This window comes from Seriola lalandi, unplaced genomic scaffold, assembly GCF_002814215.2.
Source record: "Seriola lalandi dorsalis isolate HSWRI2012SDOR001 ecotype SW California unplaced genomic scaffold, Sedor1 jcf7180002054690, whole genome shotgun sequence".
In the NCBI taxonomy this organism is placed as follows: domain Eukaryota; kingdom Metazoa; phylum Chordata; class Actinopteri; order Carangiformes; family Carangidae; genus Seriola; species Seriola lalandi.
The window spans coordinates 1,788,447-1,804,608 of NW_019525243.1; the positions used below are offsets into that span (position 1 = coordinate 1,788,447).

The 16,162-nt window shown below is 39.6% G+C and overlaps 1 protein-coding gene across 1 annotated transcript in view; it reads left to right on the top strand.

Moving 5' to 3' along the window:
- Window positions 1-16,162, top strand: part of baiap2l1b (BAR/IMD domain containing adaptor protein 2 like 1b) — a 28,996-nt gene that overhangs the window by 7,193 nt on the left and 5,641 nt on the right. Inside the window, exons 4-12 of the mRNA XM_023423267.2 lie at window positions 2,181-2,242; window positions 3,882-3,953; window positions 4,989-5,123; window positions 10,129-10,281; window positions 10,628-10,783; window positions 11,333-11,438; window positions 11,758-11,974; window positions 14,544-14,606; window positions 15,664-15,892. Coding sequence (XP_023279035.1) covers window positions 2,181-2,242; window positions 3,882-3,953; window positions 4,989-5,123; window positions 10,129-10,281; window positions 10,628-10,783; window positions 11,333-11,438; window positions 11,758-11,974; window positions 14,544-14,606; window positions 15,664-15,892 — 1,193 coding nt within the window. The remainder of the gene's footprint in view (window positions 1-2,180; window positions 2,243-3,881; window positions 3,954-4,988; window positions 5,124-10,128; window positions 10,282-10,627; window positions 10,784-11,332; window positions 11,439-11,757; window positions 11,975-14,543; window positions 14,607-15,663; window positions 15,893-16,162) is intronic.

Here is a 16,162-nt window from a genome sequence, read left to right on the forward strand (position 1 = left end):
CACCCCCCGTCCCCCACCTTATTCCAGCCTTTGCTCCTCCCTCAGTCGAGTGTCCCGTGCACTGTCCAAGGACAGATTTACTGGGATGATCTGTGGACGTTTATCTGCTGAGCTGTTTGAACTGTGCAGAGTGAAAGAGCCAATATGCCATAAGGCAAGGTGGAGTAGTCTGGGTGTGGAAGTGGAACAGGGAAGGGCAGTGTTTACATACTGATGAATGTACAGGTAATAGTGCTGGTGAGACTGGAAGCCTATTGAACATCTGTCACGGATTTGTGCACTAAATTTGTACATGTCAGAGGATTGTTGAGTAAAGAAAACGGGGTTGTTTTTTGCACTCGATTCACTGCCAGTGATGGAATTATACCTCTTTTAAATACTGATCGGTTGATTTATTGAATTTTAACAGAGAACTACTGTCAAGGCACAAGTACAGCTGTTGGCTTTTATTAATCTTTAGAAAGCCCCTCTGTGAGGATTGTATAGACGACTCCTTTTCACATGGGTTTATTTGTTGCACTGTCGGTCAATAGCATATACAAACTTTAACAAACAAATATTTAAGAGGTGCAAGAGACAAATTGGCTGTTCATGTGCTCTGAAGAAGTTGCCATTGTATCTGAACCATGGAAAATCTGTTTAAAAAAGTCTCAAGGTTATATCAAGATTAACAGCCCTGTGTACAGTACAGCTGTACTTGTTGGCTACTGAAGAATGTTTTGTGTTATGACCTAAACTCACTGTACACGGAAAATAAATGCCCATGGGAAAAGTTCTCTGCGGGAAAATGTCATAACATGTATTCTCAAGTTTCCACTCTAACAATATACAGTATATCCTGCTCTCATATCCGAGATGCTTCATGATCCAGTGGTAGACAGAAAGTTTTAATCAGTAATTTTTCCTATGTATTGTTGCATAGATGGAGGAGATACACTCTCTATAATTCTAATTATAGTTGGAAATTGGAATAGCAATGTATTGTAAGGATGTCTCTCAAAGACTGTCTTCCAAATACTTTGCTGTTTTATAGGCTTTAAAACACAATGAACATCTTTTGAAAAATCTGAATTTGGAGCCACACTTAAGATGCTATAGTTTTACAGATTTTCCATTATTGTTTCCCTTTTGTTTCCTGTAATAGACTGACTCCCCATCTGTGCTACGACATGTTATCAGATTCATTGGCCCACTCACATTTTGTGCGCACACAAATTTTCTCCTCCATATCTAAGTCATTTGAGGGGTGTTTGTCAAAAGACCAAACCGGGTATTTAACTACACACATGCAGAAGCCTTTTCGATCTGTGAACAGCACTGTCCAGGACACAGACAATATGTTGGAAACAGACACAAGTCATCTTGAAGGCCATCTGGCTCAGAGCAGAGTGACTGCTCTTAGTATTGCATAAAGCTGCATAGTCACGAAGCATGAGCTCACTTTTATTCAATTAGTAATCTTGTTTTGTAACATACGTAGCTAGATGTATAGTGAATCATAATGATGAAAATGTGTGGTGCTGGTTTCTGTATTTTATATTATTTGTTTGTTTGTTTGTTTTTTTCTTATGAGAATCACTGTACACTGTAAGATATCCAAAGTACTGTGAATTCAAGCATGAATATGTTCATTAGAGTGCTGTGTTTTTTAGCAGACAGGTCAATTTGAAATTTAATTATAATTTTCCACATAATTATTGTACTGCATAATCCTAATTTGATTGCTATGTGACCAACATGCAAAGACACAAGGTTATAATTTGTGGCTGCTTTCCATTTGAGCTCTTTTTGATTAGCTGAGCAGTAGGTGGTCCAGTTTTTCAGGTCCAGGCACATGATTTTTTCTTTTTTTTTTTCCATCTCAGTGAAGGAAACATAATTTCTACATTTGTGTAACATAATCTGTAGCCAGTAACATTTGATGGTTTCAAGGTTGCAAATAACACTCATCATTTCGCAACAATACATTCTTTCAAATGTTTGTTTATACAGTATTGTGCTCATTGTCATTGTACACTGTTGTCAGTGTTGCCCAATGTCTTGAGATATCATCGTCTTTGCTATTCAGCAGAGGCAGAAAGGAAAAGGTCAACAATTGGATTACGCTGACCTGTGTTTGAACAGACATTAACCTGAACATTGTTTCTATTCCTCTTCCTCTTGTTGTCTCTGTGTGGCAGGTGTAGTGCTGATGGAAATCTCAGAGGTCCACAGGAAGGTTCATCTTGAGATGGAAGAAAATGTGAGTGCTGTATGTTTTTGCATGTGTATATGAAAATCCTGTGTAACATAATTGCTCTGTAATGGAGTTGCCTCGCCCAAATGCATTTCAGACGCTCTCACTCTCTGAACCTGTTGCTCAGTATATGCCTCAGTGAAGCCTCAATTCACCACAGCACCATTTAGTGACACACACAGTCAGCCAGTAGCTCACTCTCTCACCTCCTCTCACCTTTGATAGATAGGCACTGCCTCTCCTCCTCCCCCCAACCTACATCAGCTACAAACAAAATTCAAAGGGTTTGGAAGAGGAAGGGAAACAACAGGTTTGGGTTGTAGGAACACATATTAGTTTCTTTCCTTGCTGAGATCAGGGGGCAAGCCTCAACATGTCCTGAAGAACAGCAGCTGGAGCTGTTGCAATTTGGTACATAAACAAAATAGTCTATTTTAGGCTAACAGCATGCTAATGCAATGACGATTATTTTCATGATTAATTAATCTATTGATTTTTTTTTTTTTAAATGAATTGGTTAATTGTTAAGTCTGTGAAAGCAGAGAAAGATGGGACAAATGCTCAGTGAAAGCTCTGAGTATCCTATTCTAGTTAAAAACTCAAATGGACAAGCAGCTACTTGATTACTGATTGTTGTTGATTTATTCTCTATCCATCTACTAATTAATTAATCAATAAATAGTGTTGTCGCAATTACCCAATTAGGATACAGCCCTAAATGAGCATATTAAAGGGTATCATCTCCTCATTTGAAACCCTAATGAAGACCTGTGTTTCATTTTTTAATGGTCATGAACAAGCCATGTAACCAGTACTCCTTTTCCTCTAACTGTGCCCAAACTCAGTTCCTGAAGTTTGCGCTTTTGCAAGATTTCAATTATCTCTCTGCAAGAGCACCAGCATGTGTTTGTTGAGTGCCTCTCAAGATCTCAAGATTTGCCCTCTGAGTATACCACTATCTTTTTGGATTTTGACTATCATATCGTAGCCTTTAGATGTTTTTTCTTAAAATTTTGCACAAGCTTTGTGCTTGAGAAAACAAATAAGGCCAGATTTTGAAAATAACCTGTTAAAGTTGAACTTTGGGGAAGAAAAGTTGCAAGGCACACCACTGAGACATTGTTGCTAACAGCATCAGTGGGTGGGTTGACTTGTTAATGGACTCAAGTTGGTGAGTCACAGCATCAATTCAGGTCAGAGAAAATAATAGAAGAAAACTTTTTGTCGAGGGTGTGTGTTGTGTCTCCATGGTCATCTGTGTGTGTTCGGTAATGGGGTCTACCAATTCATTGTTCTGCCCCATGTGGGTGCAGATGCCACATTGCAACAAGGCTTGTTTATGGGAACACTGAGACACCCTCACACTAATATGAGAGAGCTGGAGAGAAAGGGAGAAAGTGAGAGAAGTCTGTGGGTATTCCCACGCTTTGTTTCTGACTCATTCATAAGCGCAACCTTGGACTTGGCTGTCACCCCCGCACACACGTAGTGATACACTCTACATGATCACTCTTCATTTCTCTCTTTGAGACTTGCAGTATTTTCCCTGTGACAAACTGTTGTGCTCCATAGTCTCATCAAGTTTCTAATCATAACTGTGTGTTCTCTCCCTCTCCTCTCTCTTGTCCATCCTACTCACCTGAAGTTTAAGAGGTTCCACAAGGAGATAGTGACCGAGCTGGAGAGAAAGACTGACATGGATGTCAAATACATGACAGTGAGTTGTTTCTGTGTATGTGTATGTGTGCTTGCAGGGTAGTGCACATGCCTGTGCATGTTCGTTTGTGCATGTACTCCACACCCCACCCCCCACCCCCTCCTTCATGACAACACACATTTCCATATAAAAGTATCTTTTGTTATAGTTTTTTTTCTCACCATTGTTTTGTTGTCTAGTACATGTTGTATGTTTATTAGTTGGCTACATAGAATGAATTGGAAGCACAAATAAACTCTGTAAGCAACACGTCAAATCTAAAACCTTTGATTATTGATAATTGCGATAATGAACAGGATGAGCATGGATGGGAAACTGTGATCAGTCAGTGACATGAGGGTTTAATTTACACTCAAAACACTTTCAAAACCGTTATCTAATCCTGTGCAGCAATTGCTGCACAGGATTGCTGCATTTATGGTAATTAATTTATGTCATAATGGGAGTTATTGCTGCACCACAACAAAAAAAACTAACAAGAGAAATATATTTTCGAGCAGCAACAGTAAAAGTGCTACACCATTTATGTTTAAAAAGAAAATTCAAATAGGAATCAGTGAAGATTGATGTTTTGACTTGGGATCTACAATGCATTACAAATGTAAATGTCTGCACAAAGATAGCTGGGAATATGTATAATTTTACACAAACTTAAATGTTTTATTATAATTCATAATCACAATAAGATTTTTATAGTCCACTCTCAAATCTGCATTTTTGCAAATGAAGACAATTTAACACCAACACTTTATATCAATGCAAATTAAATAACATGAGTGATAACATGTTTTAGAAAACCTGACGGCAAACATGATAATGTGATTATTGAGTTTGTCTACAAAGTGTGAATATGCCATGTGCCCATATATATGTGGGTTGGATTACTTTTCAGAAAAATGAATTTGACTCTTCATTGAAAATGCAAGTCAGTATTGAATCATCAGTCATTGTAAAAACACAAATCCACCTCTGATTTCTGCTACCTGACACAGTTCTGGTGTTCCAGCACTCACATGTATCTTTCCTCCACTTTAGGCCACATTTAAGAGGTATCAGATGGAGCACAAGATGAAGCAGGACTCTCTGGAGAGGTCCCAATCAGACCTGAAGAAGCTGAGGAGAAAGAGCCAAGGCAAGAATGCCAACAAGTACGAGAACAAGGAGAGCGAGGTGAGATGGATGTAGAAACACCTACAGACACATGACACATACATGGATGCTCTTTTCTTTGACACACGCACAAACACACACACAGGTGTGTTCACATGTGCATAGACATGATTACACAGTCACCTGAGACACACCATGTCAAAGCCAGTGTAACAGTAGTTGGGGACAATGTGTGAGGTGTCTGGTGATCTATGTTTGTTGTTGGCTTCTTTTGCCCCTCCCTCGAATACACCTGCATGCAATCCTCTCTTGCACCACCTTCCCACACCAGCATGCCACTGATAAAAATGGACACACACATGCATAGACAAGCAAGCAAGCAAACAGTGAGGAATGCTTTAAGTGAATAGTTGCGTTCATAGCAACACTTTGCTTTCATGTCAAGCTCCAAAGAGTAAGTATTAATCCATTTGGACCTCTGAGACAAGCTTGTTTAATGCTGAACTTTAGCTGCCAGTTTTAATATTCCTTTCTAGTTTTATATCTAAGCTTGGTTAGTTATGTGTCTGGTCCCCTAGCAGTACCACATTGTTATGTTTTGAACTTCATGTTTGTTTTGCCGTTTTGTAGCACCCTGTCTCTATATTAAAATTTACACAAGGCCTGAGGCAAAAAAAAAACAAACCTTTGGTCTATATCATACACAGCCCATTTTGGAAAAAGGTAACTCTGATTTGGACATAGTTTCTACAGGTGGTTTAACTAAGTCTACACAATTAATCACAGTGGAATGTTAAATCATTACAGCCAGTTTAAGTTGGTATTTCATGATGCCACCACACCCTAACAGTGACTCTGCTGCAGATGAGTTTGATCTCAGAGCTGCGACCCTGACACCACAGCAGCCTGAGATCTTACATAACCTGCCCACCATTGATCCAGTCAGGCAGCCTGCTCGCCTGGGTGTGTGTTTGTGTTTGTGTGCGTCTGTGAATGTTCAAGGTTTTGTGTATTCTGTCAGCAAGGTCAACCCTACCCTGGGCTGGCAGAGGGAATGGCCGCATTGACACAAAAACATATAAAAGTGAGGTAGATGGAGACACCCAAAAAGGATTTACACACTTTAATTAATAAGTGCATTGCCATTATTTCATAAAGGTCATTGCAGCTTTAATCATATATAGAGACTTTGATTTATCATATCCTACATCAATTTACTTAATAGTAACAAAATGGTGGCTAAAAATAGTTTTTTATTCACTACCTCAAGTTATATAAAATTATAGAAGATTACATGATAATGACAAACACTTAGTTTGAATTTGTCCTAGATATGTTTTTGCTTTTTAGTGTAAATCATTTGTATATGAATTCATGTTGGAGCAGCTGAGGATCTAAGAAATTAAAGCATCTTTTACTAACGTCTTGTACAAGTCTTGAACACAATTATAGATAGACTTCCTTCCTCTTCTCTCCTGCCTCCAACTCTGTTGTGTATTTCCGTCTTTTTTGTCTCTTTCCTTTATACTCTTGACACTTTTCCTTATATCCCAACTTCACCTTCACCTCCACCTCTTTCACCTTCCTCTGTTTACTCTTTTCTTGTCACCTCTCTTCTCCCTCAACTTCCCACTGAGCCGTGAGTTGGAGAATTCGCTCAATGCTGTGCTCACTTATCTGATTTAAGGCCAGGTCTTAGGATTTAGATACCCGACAGACCTAGAGATATGCCGGCAAACAGACAGACAGGGTGTCAGGGCTTAGAGGCAGGATCTTACAGCAGCAGATGATTCACCAGACACCAAAGAGACTTCAAAGCCAGAGAACGATCTGTCAGAAAGTAGAGATGAGATTAAAAACAAAAAGGAAAAAAGGAGGTGGGAGAGCTGCTACAGCTGTCAAACAATTGATTAAAAGACTCTCAAAAAAAGTGAACCCGAATTTTTCTCTCTGTAATCAAGATTAACAGAGATTAACAAAGATTAAGATATGTATCAAGGGTGTTGTGTGTCAAAGACGGTAGTGTGTTTTTTCTCTTTTCTGTCTGTTTCCACCCCTCTCTCTCTCTCTCTTACCTATAGTTCTTAGATAAACAGGTTATCCATAGCAACAGGCTCGCTGCAGTGTTGTAGATTAAGAAGTGATTAAGTGTGTGTGTGTGTGTGTGTGTGTGTGTGTGTGTGTGTGTGTGTGTGTGTGTGTGTGTGTGTGTGTGTAAATAGCATTTCACTCTCCCCCAATTTTTTTCCTCATCCACTTGTGAGAAGAAATCATGCCGCCCACTTCCACAGTTCTGGGAAGGTGTTCACTCTCTGTCTCTCCCTTGATTCCATTCAATTCAAATGATCTTTTCTGGCATGAAATACAACAGTAATTTTTGCCAAAACAAAACAGAAGAATAGATAAAAGGAATTGATGTACTTTGAATGCATGTGATATATTCAGTTAATAATTTCAAGGCCAGTAATTAAATTATAATTATCCTGTAGAACATCTCAATTCACTAAATGAATGCAAATGATGAATACAAATTTGGAAATCTAGTTCATAGTGATAATCAGTTGTTATGTTGGAAACACAATGTTACACATTAAGTGGATAGTGTTGCACACACCCTTTCTTCTCCACGAGAAAGGGTTTTTGCATTTTTGATTACATTGATTACATTTATGATAAAACCTTGAAATTTTGATAGATTTAATATGAAATATTTCCATAATCTGTGCAGTGCACAAATAAGTGCAGTGTAGAAATAATTGGGGCTGAGACAACACCCTCGTCTTACTCCGCGTCTTTGAGAAAATATAATTTTTCAACAAATTTTTACTGCAAATTGATAATTGGTATACATACAGTCAATCAAATCTCATCGTTAATACCACTGTCTTTTATTATATAGAACACCCACCTTGAAATGCTTTCTGGAAGTCTGGAAGACAAAGCAGGAGTACACTTTTGATTTGTTCTGACTAACATGAAAATCAGCTAAGGTTGTATGTGACTGTGACCTATGGTGCGACATTTCTTCAAAAGTGGAGTCTGACTTAGGCGACATTGTGTTCTTTATAGATACTTATTATTTGTGAGTTGATAATGCTGCAATAAAGCTTTTGCCTTTATAGCAGCAGGGTGAGATTATTGGATGTCCCAGGCGAATGCAAACAAGAGAAATTAAGCGAGAGCAAAAAAAGCAGGGGCAACAAGAGGAAGATTTCAGTTTTCTGCTTTTGGATGTACGCAGCGTTTGTGTACATGTATATATTTGCTTGAGAAATTTGCATCTGCTTGTTTGTTGACATGTAGCCACAAAGGTAGGCCTGGGTTCATGAGAGGACTTCTCTGGCATTAGACAGGCAGACAGGCAGAGAGACAGATGTTCATTTGATCTGGCAGACAGACGGCAATGTTTGGACAAGCATGATATCACTCTGCAGAGAGTAACTTAGCATTTGTCACTAAATACACTCACAGGTGTGCACAGTTTATGTTTCTTATGCTGCTCACTATTGAGCAAAAATATTAATTAGCCCATGTCAGATTTCACATAGACTGGAATATCAAAAGAATAGATGTTTATTAAAGAAATGGCTGCTTTGGTAAATTAATAAAATCCCTTCATCTAATTCATGGAAAATTATCATAATCATATTATGAGTCATTTGTGATCCTCTCAGACTGTTTTATAGAGATAATTCAACAGTATTGTTTTCTCTGTATGAATTATGAGGGCATGTTTACTCTGGGCATTTTACACCCAAAGGAACAATTAAAAAAATATCAAGTTAAATATTAAATGGTAATTATGCATTTCAATGATCTGACACGACACCCCACATGAATTTGGTTGAATTTATTAACCCTCTACAAATGTAGCTATAAGGTGGCTTCCATATTTCCATGGGCAATATGTTTTGGACACACAGCTGGCACAGTAGACGAGAGTCCTGGTAAATAAAGCCCTCAGCCAGTTGAAGCTTTATCAGATGAGGACGGTTATAAGAACTGAACAGAGAGGGTGTGTGCCATTGTATTAACAGCTGTTACAGGCGTGCCAATTCCAGCCAGTTCGATGAGGGCGACAAAATGGATATCCCATGAAGCTTTCAAAGACAATGTTGAAAGAAGTTAACGTCGTCTTCTTCTGACTGTATAGTGGACTAATCTTTTATGAAGAAGTAACAAGTGTGAACAGTTGGTTTCACTTAAAAAACTATGTTCTTTATTGCTACAAAAATGCTGGTAATGTTAGCAAGTACTCAAACCAGGACTGTAGGAGCCAGGTAATAATCCTGCATTAGTACTACATTACTATTACATTAATACAATACTTTATTGTTATAGCTTTTTTCTGAGCTCAGTTCACTCATATTCATTTAGTCTAGTAACAAAACTGTGGAACTGAGTCTGTATGAAGCTTTACGTTATTCTTGCAAAAGAAGATATCAAATAAACCAATATATTCAAGATGATTCAAGATGGGAAGTTTTAGATAAAAAAAAAAAAAAAAAGATCATAGCTGCAAATTATGTGATTTCAGTGTGTGTAGTCACTTTTATGTACATGCACATGGATAAAGAAGGCTTCTTACCTTTTTATAATCCCAGGCTGTCAGTGTAGATAAGACTGACACTCCCTGTGACTGCTGCCCTGTCCCTCTTCCTCCTGTTGCTCTGTCCTTTTCACTTAACACTAATGGCAGCCCAATCTGTCAATACAGTAAACTCTAATAATACCAGTTCTCCTGTGAGACAGAGATTAGGATATTCAGAAAGGAACCCTGATCCTTTCTTATCATTTGCCCTTGTTGGATTTGTATGTCGTTTGTAGTGAAAGGGCTTCCATCACTGCAAACCATGTGCACAGGAAGATAAGACAGCATGATGATCTATTCAAGATGGTAGTATGTTAGACAGTGCAAATGAAAGACCATTAATCCGTTCAAATTAACTGGAATTATATCTACGTTTGTACCTGTGCATAGACTCAGAACTTGCATGTATGTGTGAGGTATTGGGATGATGGTCAAGTGAATCACCTGTGTATGCGCATGTGTGTATGTTGTCAGTGCCTGGAAACATTGACGAGCCGTCAGATGGACATGCAGTTGTTTATCGCAGACGGATGTAAAGAGGCTCTGCTGGAGGAGAAGAGACGCTTCTGTTTCCTGGTGGACAAACACTGTTTGTTCTCCTACCAGATCGCTTCCTTCCATGACAAGGTACAAGACATGAATCAAGCAGCAAAGTTTGCTTTTCCTTGACAAAACACTTGACTGACTGATGTTGGTGAAAAGCTATCTTCATGATGCATATGATGACATAGACATTCCCATTGTGTCACCACAATTTTTAGCTGTTATGACCTTGAAAACCATCATATTGCTGTGTACCTTATAGAGAAAACTTTCAACAATTTTTAAAAATCTAATATCAGCCAGAACAATTTATGCCCAAACCCACGATGCATCATGTTACCATAGTGATGAAAATGTGTGCACTGCTTCTACTGATTACTCTTTTTTTTTTCTTTTAATATCTTTTCTTATGTCCATGCCTGCTGGACAGGCCAGAGACATGCTGACGGCAAAGCTGAGCAGCTGGCAGGACCAGTGCAACGATGCCATCAACATGCCCGATAGCATCTTGACGATGATTGAGGGACTGCGGACGCCAGTTTCCATCACACCGCTGCCCTCTCCCTCTCCGTCACAGCGCAGCATGGTATGATGGGAGGGATGAGGGCAGAAATATAGACATATTCTTATGCATGATGTGTTGCTGCCTTGTTTCATAGTGCATTTTCTGTTATGTACACAGTGTAGTACAATACAGTGTTTAAGATCAATGTGCTGAAAACATAATAATAATTACTCCTCTTTCAGAGTAGATAATGTGATTAGATATCAGAGCTCCTTGCCTTATATGTTTTGTATTAATGACAAGAAAATTCTTTGGAGTGTGGATATATAAATACCTCAGTATTTAAAAACTACTAAAATTTTTATCATATTTATTAACTAACTCTAGTAAAGATGACGAATGTATGAATGCCATTAGTTCAAATGGCTTTTATTCAGATCTTAAATTATTGTAAGTGTAATCTTGTTAAATTTGCGTTATAGGTTCATGTTTAGCTTTTGAAGCTGCTGCTACTATCACCAGTTGGGTGTTGTGACAGAGATCCATTTTGTTGTATTTAAGTAGCAGTACGGGCCTCACACCTACACACCTGCCAACACGCTAATGTTACAATTAATGTTCCTTTGACAGAACATGGCTGCTCCCCCGGCTCCACCTCTGAAACCTCAGACCAGCCCTTTAGCTAACATGTTCACCCAGGAGAACAATGTAACCACCGCTACCAACAACAGCACAGGTATTATGAATATGACACCTCCCTCTATGATGTGCTTTCAAGCTTGTGCTTTTTAACACAGTGAGTGTAGTGCAAGAAGTGTCTGTTCTTTCCTGAAATGTGACTGGTCTTTATATTGCCTAGAACAGTAGCATCTGCTTCAATTTGGTCTGGATTTGGGTATCACTTGGGTATCGCTTACCAAAACCTATTCCAGAATAAAGTGGTTGTGTAAAATGAATATTTTAATATAAATACTTGTTATAAATGATTGTTGCTTCTCATTTTTTCTCCTCACTATTACTCTTCATCTTTACCTTTCTTCCTTCCTCCCCATCAGATCATGGGAGCAGTGAGGAGAGCAATCTCCCCAGGTCTGTGTCTGTCGCGACGGGCCTCAACAATATAGTGAAGAGGCCTCGTGTGCGCACCATCTTTCCCCACACTTCTGGAAACAACAGCACACTGCTCAGCTTTGACGAGGGAGATGTCATCATTCTGCTCATCCCTGACGAGAGAGACGGGTGGATGTATGGCGAACTGGAGAAAAGTGGAAAGTGAGTCAAACCACACATGTTGCATTAGTCAGGAACAGATGCACCAAAGCCTATAATCACACAAGTAAGGAAAGTTATGTGCACATGAAGTATTGTACATAAGAACAGGATTCCATGTGTAATACACACTCACAATTAGGATATACCTCAGCTTCCTCATATGTCTTTGAATATTAACAAGAATTATTCCGTCTTATGTATGAATTTACTATAATCCCCACCTGCCTGATCATCAGTTGTTTTACATATGTCTGTCATGTTCTCCCCCTTCTGCTACCGGTCAGGTGATTGACATGAGCTGGACTGCACTGTCCTAACTGGCCAGATGGTCCCTTTGCCTGATTGTAATGCCGGCCATGTACACACACGCACACAGCTCTAGGCTCGTCGAGTGCTGCCTGAGCTGGAACACTCACTGATAAGGAAATCAAAGTAAAGTATGGCCTGAGGGTGGGATGTATGATAGCAGACTGGACTGAGGCAGAGAGAGGTTCAGAGTACCACCTGCTCCCACACAGACGGGCGCCAACCATTCCCCCCAGGTCTCTGATATCTGACTTTTTAAACAGGGATTTGATCTGAAGCCCTTGGAAGTGTGTTTTTGAATTTTGATCATTCATCAGGTTTGATCTTTATCACTATCAAGGGAAATTACCTGGCAATTTTATCCAACAAACTGATCAAGGGCAGAAAAGAATAATGTTTGAGTTGCTTTCAAAAGTGAGGCTGTCGCAAAGTAAAACTTTGGTCTTGCTGCCTGGCTGCTGCTAGTGGGGCGAGCGTAAGTGCCTAAAGGCTTAAAAAATTTACACCGCTGTGTTTATCAGAACGCAGCATCTGACAAGATAGGCTTCGTGTCCCACAGGAGGTTTGACTTTGATGCATTTGGGTCCCTCGCTGGATTTCTCCCTTTGTCTTATATCAGCTTTGATAGTGTATCCCGGCAACTTGCTTGGCACCAACAAGCCTGATTCAGATACCCACACATGGCATTGACTGACTGAGGAGTGAATGTCAGCAAGACAGAGCTACATTTGAATCAGTGAGTGGAAAACGCACTGGTTATACATAAAATACAGCAGCAACATTTGACAAAGAATGACATCGGATTTGTAACTATGAAAATCATCATCATCATGGTCTCTTTCCATAGATAAATTTGATCCCCCTATCTTATCATCCAAGCAGGCTTGTTAGAGTTTTGCTTTCCTGTCAAGGAAAAGTCACTAAAGAAAGTGAATGCCCCTGGCTACCAGTATTAGTGAGCTGTCCTTGAGCAAGGTTTTTATTAATGTCAAGTTGTTTCCGTGAACCTGTTCAGTGGCCAGCACTAACATTGGTCCTGGAAATGAGTGTGTGTTCCCAGCGGAAAACCCTTCCCTAAATAAATAAAAGCTATTATTAATATGAGTGTGATAGAGTGAGGTGTATTTTCCAGTCTTTTTATCAGAGGTACATGAGGGAAACGCCTATTCTTCAGGCCGAATGTGCAAATATTAACATTTATACACTTGGAGGCTGACTGGCTACATACTGATTACGAACAATCTTGTACCATAAGAGGACAATGACACACAGTCCTTGGCCTGAGCTTGTGATAAGAGAAGCTGTTACTCATTTTTCTCTAAACATTTTCATTCTCATGTAAATTCCTTTAAATATGTTTTGAAGATAACACTAACAATAGTAATAATAATAATAAAAACTTTATGTACATAGCACCTTTTTGAAAAAACAGAAATAAAGATGATGGAAATAACCAATTTTTATCAGAGCAAGGTGAGAAATTATTGGAGCAAAGCAGCTTTGATTTAATTTAACCAACTGACTTTGTCACGTTGTTGTCACTATGTTTTTCAACTCCATAATGAAGTCAAGTTTATTTTGGTGTGTGTGTGTGTGGGGGCAGGAACAAGAGGCTTCATAGTTTCTCTCACCAAGGCCATAAGAACCTCATAGGTCTCTGGTGTCTTATTGAGATTCATTCAAGTTCTAAACAAACGCTCTGTAATTGTGTGTTAGCTCAGTGAGTTTTAGATAAGACATTGCCCACTAGACCTTGATTCATTCAAGTCATTGATTTCCCTTGCACCTTAGAAAAGATGGAGAATAATTGGGCTCCAACCAACAGGGAAGACGTGTGGTTAAGAAAGAGAAATCATCAACATAAAGAAAAAAGCTTTTTAAATGGGTCATTTTGATAATAACCGTTTGCAAATCAGAGGCACCCATTCATCAGGAAGCCTTTTCTATGATGGATTTCAGCTTTCTGTTACCATGGTTACCATAGGCATACATCCACACAATGTATACAACAATAGCTCTGTATATCTCAGCGATATTCGGTGTGGGAAAATAGAAGCATATCTGCCACTGTGTCTGTCTCTGTCTCTTCTGATTAACAGATGGAGAAGCCACTGAATGGAGGGCAGAGCACCTCTTCGCCAATCATTTAGAGAGGTTTTCAGATTCCTGCTCAATGAGAGGTGATAGGCAGGCTGGCAGTAGGATAGACCACAGATGTAATCATCCCTAACTTGGCTTCTCTCTCTTTGTCTCTGTCTTGCAGGAGGGGCTGGTTCCCTTCATCTTACTGCCTTGCACTCACCGAGGCACTTGTGAATAACAACAGGTAAGGAGACTCCACGTCCCACCTAACATGCACACACACACACACACACACACACACACACACACACACACACACACACACACACACACACACACACCAGCAGGTTTCATGTTGCAGCCAGCTGTATTGTTGGCAGTGTTTCCTCTAGTTACTCCTGTTAGAGTGATAACATTTCTAATCCTATAGGGGACTCTCCAATTCCTCAACCTTTGATTCCTGTTGTGCTTAAGTCAAATTCTACTTTCAGTCTCCTCATTTAGCCACATGAAACCCTTTAGTTAATTTTTTTTAAACACTGTATGTGTTGCATTATATGACATAACATAATGTGAGGAAGAACACACTGATAAAACCAGTGATGTATTTTATTCACAGACCCCAATAAAACTTTTAATTATCTTTTGCTCATACGTATATAGATTGTGTAACCATCACAAATCTGTGTAATCGAAATGAATCTAAAATTGGACTTTTCACACAAGCCCAGCAAAATATCAGGAAACAGGATGTTGTGTGCTGATGAATAGATTTTGCTGCTGATGAGAGAGCGAGAGAGAGAAGGTTCAGAGAGTCGACTCCAGGCTTTTCTTCAAAGAGACTAATCCCTGTCGGATTAATTTATTAGATCTTAATGTGCTGCACCTCCCACAGAGAGGCTGCCAGCCAACTGCTACCAGTCACGGAAACGCAAAGTTTAAACTATAACCAGCGCTGGGGGACACAACACATATACACATCCTTTTGTCCTCATGAGGAAAACTCCACTGACCATATTTAGTCTGTGTCTCATAACCTTAATCTTAATATCATGCCTATAAACCCAACATCAACTTTAAGATTAAGAATAATTAACCTTAACCTCCTCTAATTAGTTTGATTAAGTGGCTTTTTTTTTCCACTCTTTTACTGTCCTCTCTCTTCTTCACTCCTTTCCTTGCACTCCATCTTGCATTCTTTCTTTTCCTTCACATAATTGTGCTCTATTTTTGTCTTTTTGTTTCTACCTTGTCCCCTCATCTCTCATACCATCCCTCCTGTTTGTCCTCCTCCTCTATAGTGTGTCTGTTGCACCATACCGCAGCAGGAGTGTGGTCAACCTGCACCATCAGGACACAGAGACAGATGAAGCGACCATGGTGCTCCCCCCCGCGGACTACTGTGACACCCCACAGCGCAACATTATCAAGAACAACACCTCGTCCACCAGCACCGTCATCACAAATAACAACCACCAGCACTCCCCCACACCCTCTGCAGCCTCCTCCTCCTCGTCCGACCACAACACGGTCAGTCAGTGGGCAAGTGATTTGGTTTATGAACATTCATCTGACATAACGGTTTTGGCAAGAGTTTAAGTCATGTGTAAAATGTTCCAGTAAGCCTAGTTCAGTTAAGCCCTGCCTTTTATAAATATGATTGTTCTACGAAATTTAATCAGGCGAGAACAATTTGACCTTCTGTCTTCTGCCAGACCTTTCTGCTGCGCTGGCACAGCTCTGCCTCGGTGTCGTGACAGGAGCGGCAATGTGAAGTTACATCTCACCTGATACCTGCTG